The following is a 24,074-nucleotide window of genomic DNA, read 5'->3' on the forward strand; positions in this document are numbered from 1 at the left end:
AATATCATTTAATATTAATAAAATATTATTTGACAGGGCCAAGGGCCAATACATAACCCCCCCCCCGGTTATTTTAGCTTATTTTTGTGATCAATAACAGAATCAATTCATTCATTAATGAGATAAAAGTCTACAGCAAAAAGATAAGCTCTCTTATCTCTCTGCCAACTATTCCTTCACTTACAAAGGTGCTCAGAATATAGTTTCTCTCCCCTCCCCTTGTTTGGATAGAGAGCTGGCTAAACAATTGAGGGAGCTTTTCGGAGTTAAAATGTGCTCCCTGGATGATGTGAAGGATTTCATAGAGGCTTGGTTCTTAGGAGGCCTCAGCAAGGCTGGAAAGGAAGCAAGGAGCATCCCCCCCTCTCCAATTTTATGGGCAATGTGGTGTGAAAGAAGTATAGAATTTTTTAAGGCAAGTGGAAATCAAAAGAAGATATTCTCAACAGGATTATGAGGACGGTGTTTTCGTGGCTGGCAAATAACTCGCTTTTTAGAAGCAAACACACTTGTTCTTTTTTTTTTTTTGATTCCTTTTGTAAGAAGCATATAGTGTTTTTTGGTTGGTGGGGGATGACTTTACTGAGTTTTACTGTCTATTCTACTGTACAATTTCTCATTGTACAGGGGTCCTATTGTATTTTGCCCAATTGATCTCAATGAAATACTTTACCTTCCAGTTTCAAAAATAGATGTTTCCAAGGTTACATAGTCAAATTGGATGGTTTCTGAACTGGAACAACCTCAGTGATTCATGGTTCAGTTACATTGATAACAGAAAAGGTGGCATCCTTGTGTTTAAGCACCAACATAAGATAAGTAGGTCTTCACCTTACAATTTAGGACCATTTCTCAATCCAAGTAGATAGAATTCCAAAAAAAAAATACTACAGATTTAATTCTACAAGGAACCAAGAGTACAGTGGATATGCATAAACAAGCTAAATAAAAAGAGAAGAAACTGATAAAATAATAACAACAAGACAAAAACTGTCATTTTCCCTGAAAATAATAAATGAACAATTAACTGAAGCTTGGCAAACCATTATGAACATTGAACAAGCCAAGTTACAGGAGAAGAGGAGCAATTTCATGAACAAAAGAGTAAAAGTGGGAAGGGTCATATACAGAATGACAAATTCCTACTTACAAGTGCCTTGAACCATTTGCTTCTATCCTGCCAACAACACAAAAACATACAACCAGGTAAGAAGAATTACAACAACAGACCATATGCAGTACTTGCATGTCAGGAAAGATAGCAATGGGAGCATCTTGAAAACATTACATGAATTATAAGTATCATAAATTGACATGGTTTGTCTTAAATATTATAACAACATAATAGAAGTCACAGAAGTAGATTGGAATCTAAACCATGCCAAGTAGCAAAGAGCACACGATATTCAAAAATTATCTTTTTGTAAAAGAGCATGCATGCTGGAAAACACCTAAAGACATTTTAAGTCCGCCCTCCTCTCATTGATTTTTAGAAAGACAAGTATACTTGCCACCAAAAATAAGATCATTAATTCACTTCACAAGCTTCAGAAATTTATGCCAAAGACTAACCATGATGCATAATTGCAATGAAATCAAAGTTTTTTGCTATTTCAACAGTTGAAATCTTATGTGTCATCCATGATTCCATATAGGGGTATCAGGTGCAGAATTTGAAAATTTTACGAAGCATCACTGCATTAGAACCGTGCAGGCTGGGGCCAATACAAAATTACAACCCACCCAAGTTACACCCTCTACAATACGAACATACTACATTTATTAACTCAATATGCATCCCTTTTCTCTTAAGGCTCAAATCTTTTGCACTTCACAATCAACCATATGCTTCACCTATAACTCTAAGCATACCCGATTGGCAAACAAGGAAAATACAAAACCACAGATAAATTAAGGATAGAAGCATGTAGAACATAAAAAATGGGAATGCAAATTTAAAAAAAATAAAAATAAAAATAAACATGAAGACAGAAGAGCAGTTTTTAAAAGGCGTGGGAGGCATATGCCTGGAGGAGCGCCACCAAGCGAGGTGCTCCCAAAACGCCCTGATGTCACAAGTGACTCCTTCACCGCCCCGTCAAGCACCTATCGTCGTGCCAAACCTACCCTATAACCAAGTTGAATCAGCCATTAACATACCTTGAGGTCACCAGGAAAGGACTTAGCCATAGGAAACACCAACAGAACAGGCCAACCCAACCATGCCACCAAAATATACACCTCGGCCTTGGACGACAGCCTGTTCGTGGAACAGCAGAAGAACCTTCCTTTCGCATCAGTGACTTTAAGGGACCAGACAAAGCCGATCTCCGAGGACATAGATCGAATTGAGTGGGGGAGTCTGTGACAAGTGACTCCTTCACCGCGCCATCAAGCACCTATTATCGTGCCATCAGAGTGCCTACAGTGTGCCTTCTTGGTGTCATCATGTGTGTCATGGGTGGGCTATGTATGTATCTTGTAAGGGGGGACCACCAATGGCGTTATTGTAATTACCTAGTATGATATTCCACTCTTTTGATGTTTTCTTATGTCACTCCCCCAAAAGCTTAACGTACTCTTTGAGGGGAGGTAGGTAGTCGAGTGAGCTCATAAGCGTGTAAAGGTTAAGCACAAGATCCCCTCGACATTGTACTGTGTGCTTGTGCTTACCACGGATTAATGCAATACAAGTTGCCTTTTGTCTAATTTGTGTGCCTTCTTGTTGCCCTTTGTGTTGTTGCTTGCATTTGTAGGCCTTTTCAACCGCATCGAGCGTCGCACGGGGCCTCATCGATTAGCCCCGTGACAGTTGGTATCAAAGCAGGTTGCTCCTCAATGCTCGTGACCCTTGCATAGCAACACTAGTGGAGGCGCAATGAAGCACAAGGAACTCACCGACGAGATTAGGCATGGCCTTGCCCATGCTAGAGAGACCGATGAGGCTCTAGGCGATGAAGTCATTGCAGAGAAGGCCCAGAGGGGTCGCACATCCAAGACAAGCAAGCGCGACAAGTCAGTTGACACGCTTGCTGCCTTTGACACACGCATCCATCGATGCGAAGTGACTGTTGGGGAGATGCGTGACCAAGTAGAAGAAATCCACCTGAATGTGGAAACAATTGAGAGCTCCATGGTGGAGCTAGAAGCCCGTTTAAATGGCATTATGAACGAGGTCCAAGACGTCCTGAATAGAACCCTCAAGGAAGTCCTTGGAACAACATCCCAACAAGAAGGGAGCTCATCTCGACCCGACATCCAAGACCAGGTTGATGAGATGAGAGCTAAATGGATGGCCATGAAAGTAGCCATGGCCTCTCCTTCTGACCTCCAAACACAATTGGATGAACTAAGAGGAGACATGACGCTCCTCAAAAGATTAGTGGCCAGCACTCCAAGCCCCTCCCCGACACTAGCCCCTACTCGTGTGAAGATTCGGGAGCCCACACCTTATGCCGGCTCCCGAGATGCTAGAGAACTTGACAACTTCTTGTGGCAAATTTATTAAAATTTCCTTGTTGCTGGCATTGATGATGACCTAGCTCAGATTCGTACAGTAATCATGTATTTGACTGATATTGCTATGATATGGTGGCACAGGCGATGCCAAGATATTGAACGGGGTACCTGTACCATTAAGACCTAGGCTGATTTCAAGCGAGAACTAAAGCGGCAATTCTACCCAGAGAACGTGGAGTACCTGGCGCAGAAGAAGTTGAAAGCACTCAAGCATGGGGACTCACTCCACGATTACGTCAAAGAGTTTTCAGCCCTTACCTTGGAGATCACGGACATGTCCGACAAGGATCTACTGTTCAACTTCATGGACGGACTGAAGCCATGGGCCGAACTAGAGCTCCAATGCCGCAACGTACAAGACCTCGCCACGGCAATGGCAGTGGCGGAGCAACTCAATGAGACAAGCTTGTCAGATGAAGAATCCCCTAAGCCAGAAATCCCGTGTTCCCCTAATTTGAGTGGGGGAGCAAGTCACCCCCGCCCTCCGTACGACAACTCAAGCTTCGACAAACCAGCAAGACAAGACTATGGGAAGAAGCCACAAGGAGAGCAAGGCCCTCAGCACCAGTACAAGCCCAGAACCACTGGGTCCCCACGTTCTTGCTTCCTTTGTGGGGGGAATCACCTGGATCGCAACTACCCAACCAAGAAGAAGATCAATGCCCTTGTCGCCAAGCTCAACGATGACGAGCGAAGTGATGAGGAAAAGTCTGTGCAGGCGCCAAGAGTGGGCGCCCTTCAACTCTTTAACGCCATGGTGAAGAAAGAGGTCAATCACAGAAGGCCAAAGAAAGCCCAAAGGGGACTGAAGTATGTAGACATCCTCCTCGGCGGGAAGCCGACTCAAGCCCTTTTTTATACAGGGGCCTCCCACAACTTCATTTCGGTTGCCGAGGCCAAGCGACTCAATCTGAACAGTGTGAAAGAAACAGGTTGGCTCAAGGCCATGAACTCCAGGGCCAAGGCGATTTAAGGCATGGCTCGTGGGGTTGATCTCCAAGTTGGGCCTTGGACAAGCAAGATTAATCTTTCAGTGGTACCCCTAGAGGACTTCCAAGTTGTCTTGGGAATGGACTTCTTGACACAAGCAGAATCAACACTCTTGCCTCATATCTACTCTCTGTGCATCTTGAACGAGCACTCCCCATGCATGGTACCAGTTATGACTTCTACTAGGGTTCATGGGAAGCAAGTTTCTACACAACTTTTTCATGAAGAAGCCTTGTTCAACGCCAACATGGAGGAAGCAGAGAAGTTCCCCACTCCACTAGCTGAAGAAGTCGCCCCTCAAGCCAACAACCTCAACGGCAGCAGGCCATCCAGCCATCTACACCTCTCCAGCAAAGAGTTTGTGCACGTCGACAACCGTCAAGCAAAGCAGAAGACCCAAGGCCGTGTCCAAGTTCGCCCTTACCTACTGCCACAACCACAGGGGAAAGCGAGTGCCACACAAGCCGCTTAGGGACCACATTTGCACCATCCCTCAGACTGAATCACGTAGTAGCCCTGTGAGTCACCCTTGGGGAAAAATTCATGGGAACCAACACCCCAACAATCCAAAACTTCATTTTGACCCTTACCTGGCCCAAACCTACCCTATAACCAAGTTGAATCAGCCATTAACATACCTTGAGGCCACCAGGAAAGGACTTAGCCATAGGAAACACCAACAGAACGGGCCAACCCAACCATGCCACCAAAATATACACCTCGGCCTTGGACGACAGCCTGTTTGTGGAACAGCAAAAGAACCTTCCTTTCGCATCAGTGACTTTAAGGGACCAGCCAAAGCCGATCTCCGAGGACATAGATCGAATCGAGTGGGGGACTCTATCACAAGTGACTCCTTCACCACGCCATCAAGCACCTATCATCGTGCCATCAGAGTGCCTACAACGTGCCTTCTTGGTGTCATCATGTGTGTCATGGGTGGGCTATGTATGTATCTTGTAAGGGGGGACCGCCAATGGCGTTATTGTAATTACCTAGTATGATTTTCCACTCTTTTGATGTTTTCTTATGTCACTCCCCCAAAAGCTTAACGTACTCTTTGAGGGGAGGTAGGTAGTCGAGTGAGCTCATAAGTGTGTAAAGGTTAAGCACGAGATCCCCTCAACACTGTACTGTGCTTGTGCTTACCATTGATTAATGCAATACAAGTTGCTTTTTGTCTAATTTGTGTGCCTTCTTGTTGCCTTTTGTGTGTTGTTGCTTGCATTTGTAGGCTTTCTCAACCTCATCGAGAGCCACACGGGCCTCGTCGATTAGCTCCGTGACACTAAGGCGTATGCCAGAGGCACTGACACCTCTGAGGCGTACGCCTCATGCGCTTTTTCCATGAGGCGTGCTAGAGGCGTACGCCTCATGCGCCTCATGCACATCTTACATAAAAAGACAGAAAAAAAAAAAAAAAAGAAAAAAGGAAAAGAAAAGAAAAGAAAGGAAAGGAAAGAGAAGAAAAGATAAGGGGAAAGAAAGTAGTTTGCCCCCTGGCCCTTCGACTGGGGGACGACCCCGCCCCCTTTCAACTAATGTTATGCATCTCTATTCTTCTTAATATAAAAGATTTTTTTATTAAAAATAAAGAAAAAATGATACTCCCCCTTCCTCTTCATCCTCCTCCAACTCCCCCCCCCTCCTAAGGAGGCTTACGCCTCTTGCGTTCTAAACTACGCCTCATGACTCTAGGTAGTGGAACACCTCACCTCCGCATTTTAAAACATTACAAAAGAGTGGATCACGAAAAGTTATTTAATCCTATAAAATTAATAAAACTAAAGTTTTTATTTTTGAGAATAGGTAGAAAATTTCATTAAAGAAGAGACGAAAATACAGGGAACCTGCGCAGCAAGACGCTAAGCAAGAAATAAAAAAAAAACAGTATACATCCCAAGGGCTTCTGTTAACTAGATACAAAAATGTTGTAGTTGTCAAAAAAAGTGTTGTAAGTGGAATTAACTAGAATATAAAAATGCTTCTCTCTGTTCAAGCTGTCCACGGAACCGCAGGTGGAATTACTCCCATATGACTTTTCCTTTTTTTGATAAGCTGGCTAGGTTCCAACTCCAAAGTAACTCCAAAAGACCTTTTGGGAAGCACAAGGACACCTTCAAGCATCTCAAAGTCTTCAGCCAAAGCTCCCTTGCAAACTTGCAGTGAAGAAATAAATGCTCCATGTCTTCAGAGATTTCTCCGCACAATAAACATTTACTGTGTTCCATCAGCCTTCCTCTTTTAGACAAGTTCTTAGCAGTCAAGCGTTTTCCAAGAGAAGCACCCAAGTGACGAAGGCATCTTTGGGTGGGGCTCCAGTTTTCCAAATTTTATTCGAAGGAAACTTAGTCCCTTCATCAGAGCAAAGTCTGTTTTAGAATGATTTTACTAAGAAAAAAACCTGAGCTTTCCCATGCCCAAACTCTTGTCTTGTCTTGAAATGTCCAACCTGATAGCACTCAGAAGACGCAACAACTCCATCCAAAGCTCTACTTCCCAGTCATTTAGATTCCTTCTAAAGGAACAGCTCCAAACTCCAGTCTCTTGATTCTGCGAAAGAGTCTCTAAAACTAGGCAGTTTTTGCCTTGTGAAATCTCGAAAAAAGGTTGGAAAGCTCTATTTGAGAGATCTGTCACGACACCAGATATCATGCCAAAATCTGATTCTTGTTCCATCTCCTGCAACCAGCTTTATCCCTTTCTTAAAATCTGATTCTGATTTTTGATGCCTCTCCAAATTGCACACACTCATAGGATGAGTTGGACTCTCCTGATTCCCAACCATTATTACTTGAGTCATATTTAGCCAAGATGATACTTTTCCATTTGCTTGAAGATTGTTCATTCCATCTCCATTACCATTTGTCGAGGCAAGCCAAGTTGAAAGTTCTAACCATTCTCATCCCTAATCCCCCCAATTTTCTTGGTCTGCACACTTTGTTCCAATTAACTAAGTGGAACTTGAAGTTCTCTTTCCACCCTTGCAATAGGAAGTCTCTCATTTTCTTTTCTATGACCTTGGCTACACTGGCCAAAATGGGGAAGAGGGATAAAAGGTAAGTAGGAAGTGAAGATAGCACACTTTTTAACAGGGTTAGTTTGCCACCTTCTAACAGAAATCTTAGCTTTCTTTCAATTCTTTCCACCACTAGCTCCCAAGTCTTCTTAGAAATGTGTTTTTCCCCGAGAGGCATTCTTAAGTATTTAGTGGGCAATTTACCCATTTTGCAACCTAGAACTTCCACCCAAGGTTCGAAATTTCGATACGATACGCCCTGATGCACCTATTTACAAGTGTTTCGAGACCCCCCCCCCTTTTAATTAAAAATATACTTAAATACCTACCCCCCCACCCAAAAAAAAAAGACCAGGTTTAGAAAAAAAAAAGTAAACGTGCATGGTTCAAAGTGTCGATACGCCTCTGCCGATACGCAAGAGCATATCAAAGTGTTGATACGCTTCCCCCATTTGCTCAATGTTGAAACCATCTCCTACTGCCAACAACCCACTTTCATGAAGATTCACCTTTAGCCCAGACACCACTTCAAACCAAATAAGGATCAATCTGATTGCCTCCAAATGAACATGAGAAGCGTTCGCAAAAAAATAGCTCCATCTGCATACTACAACAAAGTAATTGCCAAATGTTCTCCTACTTTGAAACATTCTAGATGATCATGAGAATTATTAACTAAAAGCATAATTTGACCAAGTAAGTCCCCTTGGAGCTGCCCTTCATTTTATATAGAAAACACATCCAAAATAGAAAGAGGGGTACCAAGGCTAGTGATTAATTATAAACCACTCAACAAAGCCTTGAGATGGATCAGGTATTCTATCCTTAATAAACAAGACCTAATAAACAGGTAGTATGACGCAGAAATATTTTCTAAGTTTGACCTAAAGTCAAGTTATTGGCAAATTCAAATAAGTGAGAAGGGCAAGTAAAAAACAGCCTTCACATGTCCTTTCTGGCATTATGAATGGAATGTTATGCCCTTTGAATTAAAAAATGCTCCCTCTGAATTAGAAAAAATTATGAATGAAATTTTTAATCCTCATACCCAATTCATATAGTTTATATAGAGGTTGTATTGGTAATACTCTCAATCATTGAAATCTCACTGGAAGCATCTGAATATATTTCTCAGAGTTATGAAATAAAATGGGTTAATTGAATTAGAATTAGCTAAGAAAATAAAATTGTTTCAAATACAAATAAGACTTTTAGGGTACCAGATATCTAAAGGGAAAACCCAACTCCAAAGATTTTTACGCAGTCTAAATTATGTAGCAGACTACTGCCAGGACCTAGCCAAAGATCGCTAGCTACTTCAAAAGAGACTAAAGAAAAGCCCCACCTGAATGGAATGCGCAGTTCACTCAAACATTATAGAGAATAAAGCAAAGGGTAAAAACCCTTCCATGACTCAATATCACTCATCCAGAGATCCCAAAAATTGTTGAAACTAATGCCATAGAAATAGGATATGGAGGAGTTCTAAAACAACATAAGAATGGAAAAAATGAAATCATCCGTTTCACCTCTGTTACCTAGAATGAAACACAAAGAAAATACTCCACTGTCAAAATAATAATAATAATAATAATAAGCATTGTTTTATGCATCTCAAAATTCAAGGAGATTTAATAAATCAACATTTTACTTTACAGGTTTATTGCAAGTCTGCAAACGAAATTCTTGAAAAAGATGTTAAAACTTTGTTTTTAAAACGTATTTTTGCTAGACGGCAAGCAATTTTATCAGTCTTCAATTTTGAAATTAAGTATATTAAAGGATCTGAGCATGCTTTGTCAGACTTCTTGAACAAGGAATTCCTTCAAGGACATCTAATAAAAGATGGCCAGTAGAGCAAAGATCTCCCTCCAAATCCTAATCAAAGGCACCAAAGAAGGACTAATCGGTCCAGAACCAAACTTATCAGTTTGGCCTAAGTTCTTCTAGGACTAATCAGTCCCCCAGTGTTTCACCCTTATTTAGGAAACCCTCTCCGGCAATCAGTGAGGCAAATTCGAGCCAATACATAACAAATTCAATAGATCATGTGGTAACCATAAGTCGAGCAAAAGCATCAATGATAGCTTCTCATGCCAACCCCGAAGGAGCCCTCCAACATGTTGCCTACGAATATTTAGAAGGTCATCATTTCATGGTCTATGGATCAGGCAAAGACCAGAAGTCCTCCTTCATACAAGATCTGCTAGAATCCAACATTATTTTATGGATTCAAGTAAATCAGAGATAGCTTATTCCAAGCTCGTAATAGTCAAATTTATGACCAAGGAGTCATGGGGTGAAATTAGTAAGCCCCGATTCATCTCTGAGGTTATCCGAGGACCTAGAACATTTAAATACTAGGACTATCTAGATGCATGGCATAGTTCCATCTGCGTACTAACTACTGGACAACTAGGACTATCAGAGGACCAAGCAAAAAAGACAAGCATCTCAATTAAAGATGCCCTCAAGATAAGATCGAATCTGAAAGAGAGAAGCATTAGCAAAGAAAATAGTTCCATCTGCGTACTGCAGCAAAGTAATCCCCGGATGTTCTCCTACTTCGATGCCTTATAGGAACCCCCCCTTTATTGCTTTGTTCACCATTGAGCTGAGGGCCTTTGTTATGCAACTAAAAAGGAATGGAGATAGAGGAGAAGCTTCCTATATTTGTGAAAATTACCTGCTGAGCTACCATTTATTAACATTGAGAAGCTTCCTATATTTGTGCACACCTTCATCCAGTTCCCCTATTTCCTTCCAAAGTTGAACCACATCATCATATAATCCAGGAGTTCCCAATTTACATGGTCAAAAACTTTCTCCAAGTCTAACTTAAAGAGGACTCCCTCTTCCCCACTTCCTTGTCTTGAATCAATAAGCTCATTTGTTATTAGAATCCCATCAATGATCTGCCTTCCATCAACAAAAGCTCCTTGGGAATCTGAAATCAGATTTCCCAACACTGATCTTAGCCTTTGTGATAGCACTTTTGAAATCAATTTGTAAATACTTCTGAATCAATCTTTTAGGCAAGCTGCCCCTTTCTTCTTAGGGATTAATGATAGAAAGGTGGAGTTTAGGCTTCTTTCTAAGGCTCCATTTTGATGGAACTCATCAAACACCTTCAATAAGTCTCCCTTGATGAAACTCCAGCATTTTTTATAAAACTCCATTGTGAATCCATCTGGACCAGGGACCTTATCCCTTTCCATTTCTTTGATAGGAATGAAAATTTCTTACTTTGAAAAGGCTTCCCCCAAATGGCCAGCATCTTCCTGGGGTAAAGTTCAAAAGTTCAGGCCATCCAACTTTGGCAGCCTATTTTCCATCTTTCTTCATAGAGAATCTAGTAAAAGTTGATGGATGCACTTCTGATTCTTCCATCCCCCTCAATCACCTCTTCTCCTTCCTCCAATCACTTAATAAGATTCTGTCTTCTTCTTCCATTAGCCAACTTGTAGAAGAAAGATGTGTTTCGATCCCCTTGTTTCAGCCATAAGCATCTGGATCCTTTGTCTCCATTTGATTTCTTCTTGATAGAAAACTTATCAAAATCCAGCTTCGCCTTAGTCCTAAATATTTCCTCCATAGAAATTGTCCTCTGTTCTTCCGCTTTGTCAATCTCCTCAATTGTTTGTAAGCATTCAGATTTTCTCCGATCTCTATCTTTAAAGTTTTGTCTGCTCCATCTATTTAGTTCAGATTTCAGGTGAGATAATATTCTTACTATGGTAAAGTCCTCCCACCATTTCTTCAAAAGCTCCAAGATTCCTTCCTCTTCCAGTCACATATGCTTGAAATTGAAAGGGCAGTTTTTTACTGAGGCAATTCCTTTGCAATCTAAGAGGATTGGGGAATGATCTGACATGGGTCGAGAGAGAGCTTCTTGGGAAAGGTTCGGAAACTTGTCTTCCCATTCAATAGAAATTAAAAAATCGTCCAGTTTTTCCAGTACTGGTTCCTCCTGATTGTTTGTCTAGGTCAAACTTGCTCCTGTTAGTGGAAGGTCCACTAATTCCCATCTTCTCATGAAATGAGAGAAGCCTTGCCTGCCTCTACATCTATGGTTTCCTCCAAGCACTCAAGGTAACACCCACCTCTCTCTAATCCCATCCAGTTCAACCCATAGCTCTAACCTTCTGCTGTCATCAGTTGGGTCGTAGAGACCAGTTAAAACTCAATTAAAGTGGTCTCCAGCCGACTAAAATAAGATACATGTACTAGTATCTTAGAGAAAGATACATATGCTAGCATAGTTTCTTTTTTCTTTTTTTGGGTAAAAGATGTAGCATGTGTGAGCATCAAGTAACAGGCACACAACAATCCAGAAAAGCTAGTGCAAGTTTTTTCAAGCATACTACTTGTTTTTCCATAATAAATTAATTCCAGTAAGTGTGCAATACAACATGACAAGAATAAACAGATGTTCATCAACATTATATCAGCAATAGCTAGAAAATGAGATAAATGATCACCATCAACATCCATGCCTTGTGCGAACTATACGAGATAAATGATAGAATTATTTTTTTTTAATTGAACCAATAATCAGGTTAGAGGGAGAAAAGGGGGACTGGGAAAAAAAGCCAGTATTTATGGCAAAAAACAAAGTGAAGAATTGGGCAAGAATTTAAGAAAACGTAACAAAGGAACTAGGTTTCAAGCAACAGTTCTAACACCTTTCAATGAGAGAAAGGCCATTCTGGATGCAGGTAAGACGAAGGTGGATGTTGTGACAGTTGTTACGCAAGAGGGGACTGTGACAATTGGGAAATGGTTGCCATCTTGCAACTCTCTAGAGATAAATGGCAACTGTTTTCAGTTGAACCTGTTGGGCTTGCCTTTCAATCTTTGGCAAAGGAGCATATACTTGAGCAGATAGTGACAGCGATGGGAGGAACGTTGCTTTCAATTAACAAACATGATCTGAGAGTGGTACGCCTGAAGATTGCTGGAGTCAAGCCAGAGTAGATTCCGAGATCCTTCATGCTGCACGCCGGAGGTCTATGGAACAGAGTATGGGTGGCCACGGAAGTGGAAGCGACACTCTGATTCGGGAAGACGAAGGAGAATGATGACTTTGCCAGATGGGTTACAAATGGCAAGGCATGGGTGAATGAGTACAGTGAAGTGGGCACTGACATTGAAGCAGGAAAGGTTGCATAGAGGATTTCAGCAAGGCGTTTCAAATTCCAGACTTGATTGCAGGAAGAGAACGGGTAATAAAGGAGGTTAATGAAGAAAGAGATTTGCATGGGGAAAGAGGCTGACATGGGGAAGCTACATCGAAAGAGGCCCACTACTTAAAGAGAAGAGTTTTGAAAAGAATTTAGCTGAACCAGCTGGTCCACCAGCAGTTCAAAAGTCACTCGTCAGGGTTTAGAAACTCACGTGACCACAATAGTAATCATCCATTGCTTGGGCCTTTCATAAACTCAAGCTGTGGGGTCTATTCAAATACATTTTCCATCTCTCCTGGGTCCTCCTCCCCATGTTTACAAGATAGGACCTACAGGGGCTCAATGCATGCAGGATTAGATGATTCATTTCCAGAAACCATGGGAGTAGTGGCTAAGGAGCATGGAGCATGAACTCCATCAGCTACCTCTGAACTGGGTTCTCGACTAAAGACCTTGTCATGTGGTCATGCCAAAAAGAAATGTCAAAGGAAGATCAAGGTTGCAACGCCGAAGAGATTGATGACAGGAAGGAGATTCAGTTCAGGAGAAAGGTAGTTGGCAAGATAAAGTTTCATGGGCTTACCAGACCAAAGTTTAAAAGGAGTGGAACAATAGGAAGGAGGATTTCGACCAAGGCCAGAGAAAGATGGGTCTAGGTGGTCGCTAGATACAACAAAAATGGTAGGAAGAGGATTGTAGGTGGAACTCAAGGGATTTGCAGCGAACACACTCCTCCCAAGAATGGAGATGTAGGACATCCTTTTTACGAAATTAGGGATCCCAAAAGGATTCTTGGTTCTTCCAATCCCGAGGTCACAGAGTTGACACCCCTTGAGGTTGGGTGTGATCTTGGAGCACCAGGCTCAATGGCATAACAAGAAAAGGTCGGTGCCAAGGATCCAGGATCTAGCCGTTAACTCTGAGAAAGAAATTTTTAAATTTTCAGACAGGTGCTTTCATGTGGAGCCAATAGCAGGGAGATGGTGCAGGTAACGAGGAAGGTAATGAGTGATGGAAAAGCTGAAGATACAGACAAAGGAGTGTGGATTTCGATTCCAATTGGAAAGCTGGGGATGGAGCTAGGCAGGAGAAGAGTTGTAACCAAACTGGGCCAAACTAATTTAGAGAACCAAAAGGCAGATGATGTGCGGGAAATGAGAGGTTACAGTAACGGACAGCTTGTTCATGTAACCAAGGTTTTTCATCGTCTCAAGGAAGGATTGGTCAGGAATGGTCCTTGCAGATTATTTAAGAGAATTTACAAAAGGAAAGGACTGAAGACAAACTCCAGATCTCAGAAATGTCGGATCAAAAGCAATGTTGCATATGGTTTAGAAGCTGATGCAGGCAGTAAAACTAAGGCACACAGCAGAGACCAGAAGAAAACCAAGGAGAAGAAGTTTCAAAGACTGGAGACAGGAATAGAGAGAGGGAAAGAGCAGAACAGATTCAAAAAGGACCAAGAAGCCAAGGAATTAGTACAAAATGGGAAGGTGAATATCAATAATTTGGTGGAGAGGGAGGTCGAGATAGGAAAGTCTCTTGGTTTAGTCTTTTGGGGAGGGGAAGGCTTCGCAAAAATAACATTTGAGATGTTTGAAAAAAAGGAAAGAGAAGAGAAAAAGAATAAGGAAGAATACTTGTAGAAAATCAAGGGGTGGGATGAGGAAGGGGGAGAAGAGGAGGGACTGGACGAGATTAAGTGATCTTGGGGTTGGTGGGAAGACAAGGAGAGGGGGAGGAAGTTGAGGTTTCTTAGCTGGATTGTGAGGGGTATGAAGGAAGGAAGGAGGAGGAGGAATGTGAATGGGTGGGAGCTTTGAATTTTTGATAGCAGGAATGGGCGATTTGATCAAGTCTCCAAAGCTGATTTGTTTGAAATTTTCTGGAATTTCCTTGATTTATAGCCTTGTAATGCAGAATCCTTTGTGAATGTATTTGGTGTGTCATCAAGACAACCAAGGATGTTAGGATGTAATCTTTTCTTTTAATGAATTTTTTCTTGATTCTTCAAAAAAAAATTAATTGACATGTCAACATGCACAAAACAGCCAATTCAGAGAATAGAGCATCAAGTCTCCAAAGCTGATTTGTTTGAAATTTTCTGGAATTTCCTTGATTTATAGCCTTGTAATGCAGAATCCTTTGTGAATGTATTTGGTGTGTCATCAAGACAACCAAGGATGTTAGGATGTAATCTTTTCTTTTAATGAATTTTTTCTTGATTCTTCAAAAAAAAAAATTAATTGACATGTCAACATGCACAAAACAGCCAATTCAGAGAATAGAGCATCATTGTCAGATAATGTTAAGCAACCTAGGATTTCTGACATTGGAGGATAAACTTACAGCATTAGGCCTTCTCGTCACCTCCAACAATCGGGCATCAGTTTTAATGTCTTTCTCCGGAGGATGTGCAGAAGCTGCTTTAGGAAGAACCCCATTAGAGATTTTGGTTGTCTTCCCATCTGGTTTAACCTTCTTGGAATGGCCCTTGTCTTGAACAACAGACTCCTTGACAAGTTTAGATTTGCTTTTATCCTCAGAAGCACTGTCAGCTTTCAGTGAAACCTTCACACCATCATCTTCAGAATCAACTGCTAATTTCTGTGAGATATTCCCACTCCTTTCCTTGCCAGTTGCCAACAAAGATGAGAGATAGGCCTGCTGTTCTTCCAATTTAGTATCAGTGTCAAGTTTTGCCTTCTTGGAAGGCCTATCAAGTTCCCCCACACCCTTTGCAGATATTGGTCTCTCTTTATCTTCAACTTGACTAGGTATGTCACTGCCTTTACCATCCTTTTCATAGTTAGCTTTAAATCTCTTAAGGACCTTTTCCTGTCTGACACCAGAAGGTGCAGATTCTTTTGCCTCTGTAACTACACCAGGAGCAGCTTTTTCTCCAGATAAAGGTTCCTCGTTAGCCCATGGAAGCTCCAATTGTGCATCCCCTTTAGCTACTGAACAAGTAGGTGTATCAACTGCATTTACATTTTCAATTGGAACCGAGTTTTGCTTGGAAAATGATTTTGATGCTTCATCACCTACTACTACTCTACCATTTTCTTTTATCTGTTCTGCAACATGTTTGGGAATATTGCTGGATCCTTGAACCTCTTTTTTGTTAAATATGAACCTAACTGTAACAGAATGAGTCACAACAAGCATTTACTATTTCAAGAATTCAACAACTTGACATCCAATTGCAAACTAACATTAGGTTCAAAATGGAAAGAACATATACCTTCAATTCCACCAACTTTATCATCCATCTTATCTGATATTTTATAGTTTCCAACATCAAATGTACGATGGAAGATGTAGTCAGCCATTTCCAGTTCTTCATTGGAAGGTTGTGGATTTCTGGGGTCCTCAGATGTGCAGACAACATTACATTTCCCAGCAATCACTTCCTGAGTTAACATAAAGAAAATTAAATGCTGGCTAAGTCAAGAAACAGCTATCCGAAAGATCACCAACCATTTACAGTACTAATGTACATGAAAAGCATAGCAAATATGACCTGAGAAGAAGAATGTACAATATGTCAACAGAAGCAGAAATATTATTAAAATGTGCAAAAATAACAGTGTTTTTAAAACTGATCCAGACATAGAACTGCTTTTCCGTCCAGACAGCAGGACAGAGGTTCAACCATTCAGATCAAACTGGTCAACTTGCAACATTATAATTAAATAATAGATATATAAAAATGGAAAAAATACAAAAAGCCACAAAAATTTTATGGTTGGAAAACCTGAACACAGGCTCTTAAAGAACAAATAGTAGCTTAGAATGGATTCCCCTTTATGCAACAGATCTCTCTTATTTTGGTACTTAAATTAATCAACTAAATTTCCAGGGAGGCACCCAATCCTTGGACACCCAATGGATAGCATTTCAACTATCCTTATACTGAAATATTTAAATTCTTTATCCAAAAAAATAAGGAAAAATAGCTAGAAATGTCTCAAAAATACCATGATCAAATAACACTTACCAGATTCATGATGAAATTAAATAGTTGAAGGAATCTCACAACTTTAATGAAGGGGAAGTGAAAATAAACAACAGATTCATAATGAAAGAAGACCACTTACCAGAGGATTAACATTGGCAAGACCTACACCTTCACCAGATGCCAAAAATATTTCCTTGTCATGGACTGTCATATTATCTCCAATATAATTTAGAATTTCAATCGGGCGAAAAAACCACAGGACCTTTATTTTCTTTTTATGGTCTGGCTGCTCCCATATTTTCATAAGTTTACCGATGTAAGGCTCAGGCTCACCTTCTTTGTAGAGATATACACAGTCATATAGAGAATAATCCACACCATCAAAAGTAAAAGATTCGTAAAATCGGACTTCCTTCCTTTTCCCACCAAGACCTCTCTTTTTACCCCACTTAAATTCATAGTTCTCTAAGTCAGTGGCATCTTCTGGTTGAGACATGGCTGGCATATCTCCAGACAGAGTAGATGAGGATCAAAATAGATGTACTTAAGAGCCTGGGAAAGAAATAATTTCAGATAAATCTTCATATCTTCAAGTAGTTATAAGAAACAGAAGATCTCTTAACGGAGTTCAAGCACTAACATCAAATAAAATTAGCTATTGTTCAATAGCCAAAAAGCTGCCGAAAGCTGAAATGGAATAGGAGCATCATCAGAATCCTATGACCCAAAACAATTGCTTATATAGCACAAAATCAGATTAAAAACAATTTTCTAATTGTTCAAGATGAAAAGTTACCTGATACACAATAATAATGAAAAGTAGCCAAGAAAATAATCACTATTTTCATTTTCTTGACACAACATTTTCTCTTCCTATTTTCTTCATTTATCAAGATAACAGGAATATAGATTCACATCAAGGGTGATAATTTTGTTTTTGATAAATAAAGTATGCAGAATATTGTTTTTTATAAGTAACAGGTAAAGAGGCTTAACAATCAGAGAAAAAAAAAGAGACAGAAATGCAAATTTACAGATTACAAGCCCGTCCTGGGCAGACCCAATCTAATACATCTCTCCCAATGCTGCTCTAGCTAATAAATCAGCCACTGTGCTAGCACTCCTAGACACCCACTTGAATGAGGTATTCAAAGGGCCAACCAAGGACTGAGCCAATATCACAGTGGCCCAAAAGAAACTACCCCATGTCATTTGCCTTTGACAGGAAAGAATTTGCAGTGGATAAGGAACCCACATTCCCACCTGTTTAATGGACACAAATTGGGCACTGATCCACATCAAAGAAAATGAAAAAAAAAACTAGAGGATTCATATACATGGAAGAAAGGGTGTTGTAGTCCTTGATCAGCAGTTGGTCTCTTTATTGGATCCCGAGAGGATAGTTACTATTGACAAAACAGGAAACACAATGTTGCAATACACCCAAAACAATGTAGACAGAAGAAAAGTAAATGCTACAGGGAACTAACTTAAAAACAGAGGAAGGTTTATGAACAACAACCACTGTTATCAAATCAATTGCTTCCATCTGGCATTCGGAATAAAGCCTTTAAAATGGACACCGATGGACCATTTTATAGCCGGTATTTTTAGTGGTTTCACAAACTTTCAACTGATATCTAACAAATTAAAGATAGGGGTAGTCTTGAGGGTTTCAGAAAGGCAAAAGAAAATCCCAAAACCAAGACAAAAAGAGCATATAAACTGGTAGAGTATCATGGGAGTGCAATGAGCGAATGACCTTTTTGTTGTAGTTTTTGGACAAGCTCGTTTGCTGTTACATATTTTTCTGTCCATGGTTGTGTCGGTGCTCAAATTTAAGGTAACTTTCCCTCTTTTTTCTTGATTCTGGATATAAAGAAGATGAACAAAACAACAAAAAAACCCTAGTTCTGAATTCTTTTTTCTTGGTTCATATTAAACAGCAACCATCAAAGTTTATTTTCACATTTCCATCAGCACAAGGGGACCACTATACAGTACTATGTTGTCTGCTATTTGAAAACTAGCAAGAGAATTGAGGGATAGAAAATAAGTGTATCTAAGGAATGCTGGCAAAAAAAATTAATTTCTAAGGGCAGTGTGGTGGGTCTTGATGGTAGTGGAGGGCCGCTAGTTCAATTATTAAGGAAGGCTTGATTTTTGTAGACTATTTTAATGCAGGTATGGTAAGAGGAATGGTAGGCCACGTGGACGGCGAGAAGAGTAAAAGTGTGGGGACGAATAAGGATGAAGAGATGCTTGCATGCTTATATTGCAAGGAACCGTGTGCCATTGTGGGTCAGTTGGAGGATTGAATGGGGAGTTTTTTAAGAGAATTATGTTTACAAAGAAGGGTGCACCACAGCGGTTGTCCAATTTGTCAGTTGACAAAAAAGGGTTGCATATCTTTAAGCGTCAAAGGCTAAAGCTTTTGGGGACCTTAAAAGAAACAATTCTGGTAAGTTGCAAGAGGGGAAGAAGATGAGAGTTGGATTTGGGTGATTTCAAAGTTCAAACAGTGTTTTAAAAGCGAAAGGCGCAAAATGAATATTTAAAAAAACATATTATCTAAAATTAAAACACATAAACATAACATGTAAAGTAAATTCAAATGACAATTAAAAAATCAAATCAAGCATATAAAACATTTTCAAGCATGTAAAACCCACAATTTCTTTTTATACTCAATTGCATTACTTCAAGAGAAGGAGGGAAGAAAATTTGAGAAAAGTTATAGTGGGAAAAGGAGGAGAGGTATAGAATGAAGCTAACGCTGGGCAGGAAGAATTGCTTGAGGGGAAGGATTAGTAATGACTTGTGCAGTGTTCTCTCTGTCTTGGGGATCAGGGGATGGAGTGATGTGTGAAGTGTTTGAGGAAGTTTCCGGTTTGTTGTTTTGTTCGGTATCCTGTCTTTGGTTGTCTTCAATTGAGGTGGTATCCTTTTCTCTTGTGGGTGATATCTGGTCACCGTGTATTTTGTGTTATCTTTTTTTCTTCAACAAAATTTCTTTTTACTATTACAAAAACTAACAAGTAGCTGCCGTTCCCTAAATTAATCATTAAGGGAAACCCCTTTGAAATCATCACAAATCACTATCCAATCTGTGGCCGTTATTTTGGTATGCTCAAATACTTCCTCCGCAATCTTGAGATATTCTTCAAAAGTTCTTGCATTTCGTTCACTCCACAAGCACAATGCCAAAGCATCTTTCACTGTCTAGTGCAATTATTAATAAGATCCAATTTGAATAGATCTACCACTTCTTTTGGCGTTGCGTTGCCCACTCCCTTCCAAAAAAACGGAAAAAAAAATGTTGTGGCAATCTAGAAGCATAGGAAAAATGCAATAAAAGGTGATTGATAATTTCCCCACTCTTCAAGCAAAGGACAGACACATAAGGTGATAGAGCCAGCTTTCCACTTCTTGGAGTTGAAGCCTTTCACAAGTGTTGTTGATTTGATTGCCAGCCTCCCAACAAAAAACCTTGACTTTTGGGGAATTGGACCATGCCAAACCTCTCTAATGGGAAAAGGATGATTCTCTCTAGGGGATTGAATTTTAAAAAAGGATGCACATGTTAAATTACCCCTTGTCTCCCAAGGGTGACAAAGTAACATCTTAAAGTGAGTTTAAAAGGGGGATTAGTTCACTACACTCATTCTCTTAGTTCCAAGTCCCAAGTTCCATTCTCATCCAAGGTTATCATTTCGACAGTTGAATTGTTCTTTTTTAATAATTGTACTTGAATTGCTTTTTAGAGTAGACATATTGTAAATTCTAGTAAAGGCTTTACAAAAGGGAGAGTTTCCCCAACAAGTGCCCTCCTAGAACTCCACCCTGTGTCCAGAAACAACATCATATCTAATATGTAGCATGTAAGACATGCGCAAATCAAAATAGCTTTCCAAGGGCTTCTTACCCCTAGCTGGTTCCAAATTCCAACCATTTGGGTGCAGCCCATAAAGCCCCTCTCTTCTGAGAACCTCCACGACCATTTTTTTTGTAAGTAACTTGAATTTTATTAATAAACTTAACATTATATCATTACAAACATCCTGAAGAGAGGCACGAGGTGCTACCTCTCATACAAAAAGAAAAACATTACAAGTATGCCCTAAATAACATAGACCTATTCACCCCTTGCTTAGTCAAAGCATCCGCCATTCCATTTGTTGATCTCCTCACACATTGAATCCACAAACTCATATTCCTAGTTAACCAGTTAAATTTTTTCATTTCGTTCCGATAGCACCAGATTATAAACTCTGAATTCTTTAGCCATTCTACCACCACTCTTGAATCCCCTTCAATCACTACATTTGTCTAATTTAGCTCACTAACTATCTGCACCCCTTGAATTGCAGCAAGCAGTTCTGCTTTGAAGGAGTCACCCATACCCGCAGGGCCAGAAAAAAGTTCTACAAGTTTACCTTCTCCATCTCTCAAAACCAATCCTATTCCAGAAGGGCCTAGATTACCTCGACTGCTCCCATCAAAGTTCAGTTGAACAAAACCTTCTAATGGTGGTACCAAAACAACCTCCACTCTATCTTTTCTCTTAGAGCTTTTACCAACTGCTTCCCAATTCCTACAGATATCATCAAAGGAGAACTAGGAAAATACCTCAAGAGTCTTGGTCCAATGGATCACCCTAACCATCACACAAGTCCTGATTTCTTCATTGCTTCTCTCCTTCTCTTAAGAATAATCTTGCATTCCTCTCTTCCCAAATGGTCCAAATCAAGGCTGTTCTAACACATCACATTATCCTTCCTCTCTTCTTCGGCCAAGTAAATAAAGAGGGATCAAATAACAACTCCATTGGTAAAGTCCACCTGCATCCAAACAAAGGACAAACCCAAAGCCAAATATCTGCAACAAAGGGGCAGGAAATCAGTAATGAAGGCAACTCTCATTACTAGATTTGCATAAGACGCACCAATTAGGGAGAGACAAGAATTAGGTCTTCTCTTTTGTACCAAGTCCATAGTATTTATCTCCTTGTGAATTACTACCCAACAAAAGGCTCCGACTCTGAGTGGGATGAATCTACACCAAAACACTTTAAAGGGATAGGAGGAAGCTAAGGAGTCACATAAGGTCTTGGACAAAGAAGTACAAGAAAATAAGCCCCTAGGGTTGGGGGCCCAAATACGTTTATCAGGTTTATCGGGGTCCAAGCAAACATCTTGAAGGAGTTGTAGGAGATTCATACAATCAGAAAGTTCGTTATCCCTAAGCCCTCTACGGAAACCAAAGTCCCAATTAAGGCCCCTTGGATGCATTGGAGGAGCAACAAATCTTGACACACGCTCACTTTTGTACAAAGAGACCGAGTATAAAGAGGGGAAGAGCTCCATTGATGGACAAGAACCAGCCCAAGTATCCTCCTAGAATTTAACACAAACCCCAGAACAAACATCATACTTGACGAAACGAAGGAAGGCAGAATGCTATGAATGGCTCTGCAAGGCTAAGCCAAAGTAGCTCAAAATAGATACACCGGCATCCCAACCATTTCCCAACCTTCCATGTATGCTAACTATTATGCCATGCCACAATCTATCCCTTTCCATCGGCCACCTCCAAAGTCATTTCCCTAGTAGAGCCTTATTCTTTTTATCCACACTACCAAAACATAAACCTCCATCTTGAATATTCCCACACACAATCTCCCACTTAACCAAATGATCCTTCCTTCCATCACCTGGCTCCCACAAAAAATCCCTCATAATATTCTCACTTTTCTTTGCTTCTCTTTGTGGGATTCTAAAAACTGAGAGGAAATAAGTTGGTAGGTTACCAAGCGTGGATTTGATCAAAGTAATCCCTCCTCCCAAAGATATCCAATTCCTCTTCCAAGCTACTAGTTTCTTTGCAACGTCTCTCCACTATGGGGTTCCAGAATCTACTCTCCTTAGAGTTTGCAACAAGAGGAAGTCCTAGGTAGGTTAGAGGCCAACTAGCAATAGGACACTCTAAAATATCTACTACGAAGTTCAATTCCCCAATAACACCAAATTCTTTTTCACATATTCATCTTATCCCTAGCCCACTCACTATTAAAGATTGATTAACATTTTCCCACTTCAAAAGATTACTATTCTTGTGACTCCTTGGACCCCAATGGAAGTTTCTAAATATCTTCTCCATTCTTTTCTAATTATCCTACATCTCTTCATGTTTACAATGGCTTTGAACACTGGCAAAAAGTAAATTACGATATTTGACAATGTGGATTTAAACAATGTAACTCTCCATCCTTTGGAGATGTAATTCTTTTTTCGCAAGGCTAATCTTTTAACAAAAATCTTTGACGCCTCCCCAAAAGGGTTTTTCCCAAGGATTATCCCCCCAAACAAGGCCCTAAATACTTCATTGGCTATCCTTGTAAATTCACCACTAGAACTGCTGCACTCATCTCCTCCACCTAGTTAGATTCAATCCCATCAAAGTGCATTTTGCCAAATTAGTCTTCAAACCTAACACCTTCACCACATCCAAAATCTATCTAAGAACTTCCACATCCTGAGTACCCCTAAATTCTCCTAGAATCAAAGTATCATCCACAAACTACAAATGAGATACTACTCAAGTTTGCCTTCCTACTCAAAAACCTCAAAAAAAATAGTTCTTGTTTATAAGTATACAAAAATATTTCTCTGATCCGCTCTCATCAACAACCTAGTAAAGATTTTTGCAACTTAAGTAAACAACAATGGGGATAGTTGATGGTTGCTCTTGTCAAAAACCCTTGGTTACTCTTGTCAACTTAAGCAAAAGAGCTTTGTACATTTGGTGGGGGTCTACCTGCAACTAAACAAAGAGAGAAACCAATCTCAAATGACTGAAACAAAGGGATAATAGATTAATGAGTAATAACAACTCTCACCATTAGCCTTGCAAAGAATACATCAATTAGGGGACAAGCACCAATTAGGCCATTTTCTTTGGAGTAAATCACAAGCTTTGCATCTCTATGATACTTGGATACCTGTATAATATGCATAGCGTACGTGTATCATATCGTGTCACATTGCGCCCAAAAAAAACCCTCTTGTAAAAGAGCCCTCCTAAATGAGATAGCAGGGAGCAACATTTTTTTATCAACAACACAAAAATAGACTCATTAATTTAAAATGAAGATATACAACAAGAAGTTGTGGGCAGAAACAACAAGCCCAAGAAGAAAATTATCCCAATATTTACAAAACAGCCCTAAACAAGGATTATCTCTGAATTCTATGTTTAGTTAAACCATTGACCACAGTGTTTGCAGATCTCCTAATCCAATTCATTTGGATTAGCATGTCTTTAGATAGTTCTTTGAAGCGCCTAAACTCATTCCATAGCTGCCATATTACTCCTTCCCCCCTTTTCAGCCAACCCACAA

The 24,074-nt window shown here is 40.2% G+C and overlaps 1 protein-coding gene across 9 annotated transcripts in view; it reads right to left on the reverse strand.

Annotated features, from left to right (window-relative positions):
* The window catches only part of LOC104612620 (protein ANTI-SILENCING 1-like), a 58,758-nt gene that overhangs the window by 17,206 nt on the left and 17,478 nt on the right, over positions 1-24,074 (reverse strand). For 7 of the 9 annotated variants that reach the window (XM_010280105.3, XM_010280097.3, XM_010280106.3 and 4 more), the window contains 4 exons: positions 16,815-17,227; positions 15,959-16,127; positions 15,064-15,854; positions 1,151-1,177 (listed from right to left, as the gene is read on the reverse strand). In XM_010280105.3, the coding sequence (XP_010278407.1) occupies positions 1,151-1,177; positions 15,064-15,854; positions 15,959-16,127; positions 16,815-17,180 (1,353 nt within the window). In that variant the 5' untranslated portion in view covers positions 17,181-17,227. Of the gene's footprint in view, positions 1-1,150; positions 1,178-15,063; positions 15,855-15,958; positions 16,128-16,814; positions 17,228-17,315; positions 17,363-24,074 lie in introns of all 9 variants that reach the window. The other 2 variants (XM_010280099.3, XM_010280100.3) reach the window with 1 other exon arrangement.

The sequence above is a fragment of the Nelumbo nucifera genome, chromosome 8 (genome assembly GCF_055504915.1).
Source record: "Nelumbo nucifera cultivar China Antique chromosome 8, China Antique-T2T, whole genome shotgun sequence".
Classification (NCBI taxonomy): domain Eukaryota; kingdom Viridiplantae; phylum Streptophyta; class Magnoliopsida; order Proteales; family Nelumbonaceae; genus Nelumbo; species Nelumbo nucifera.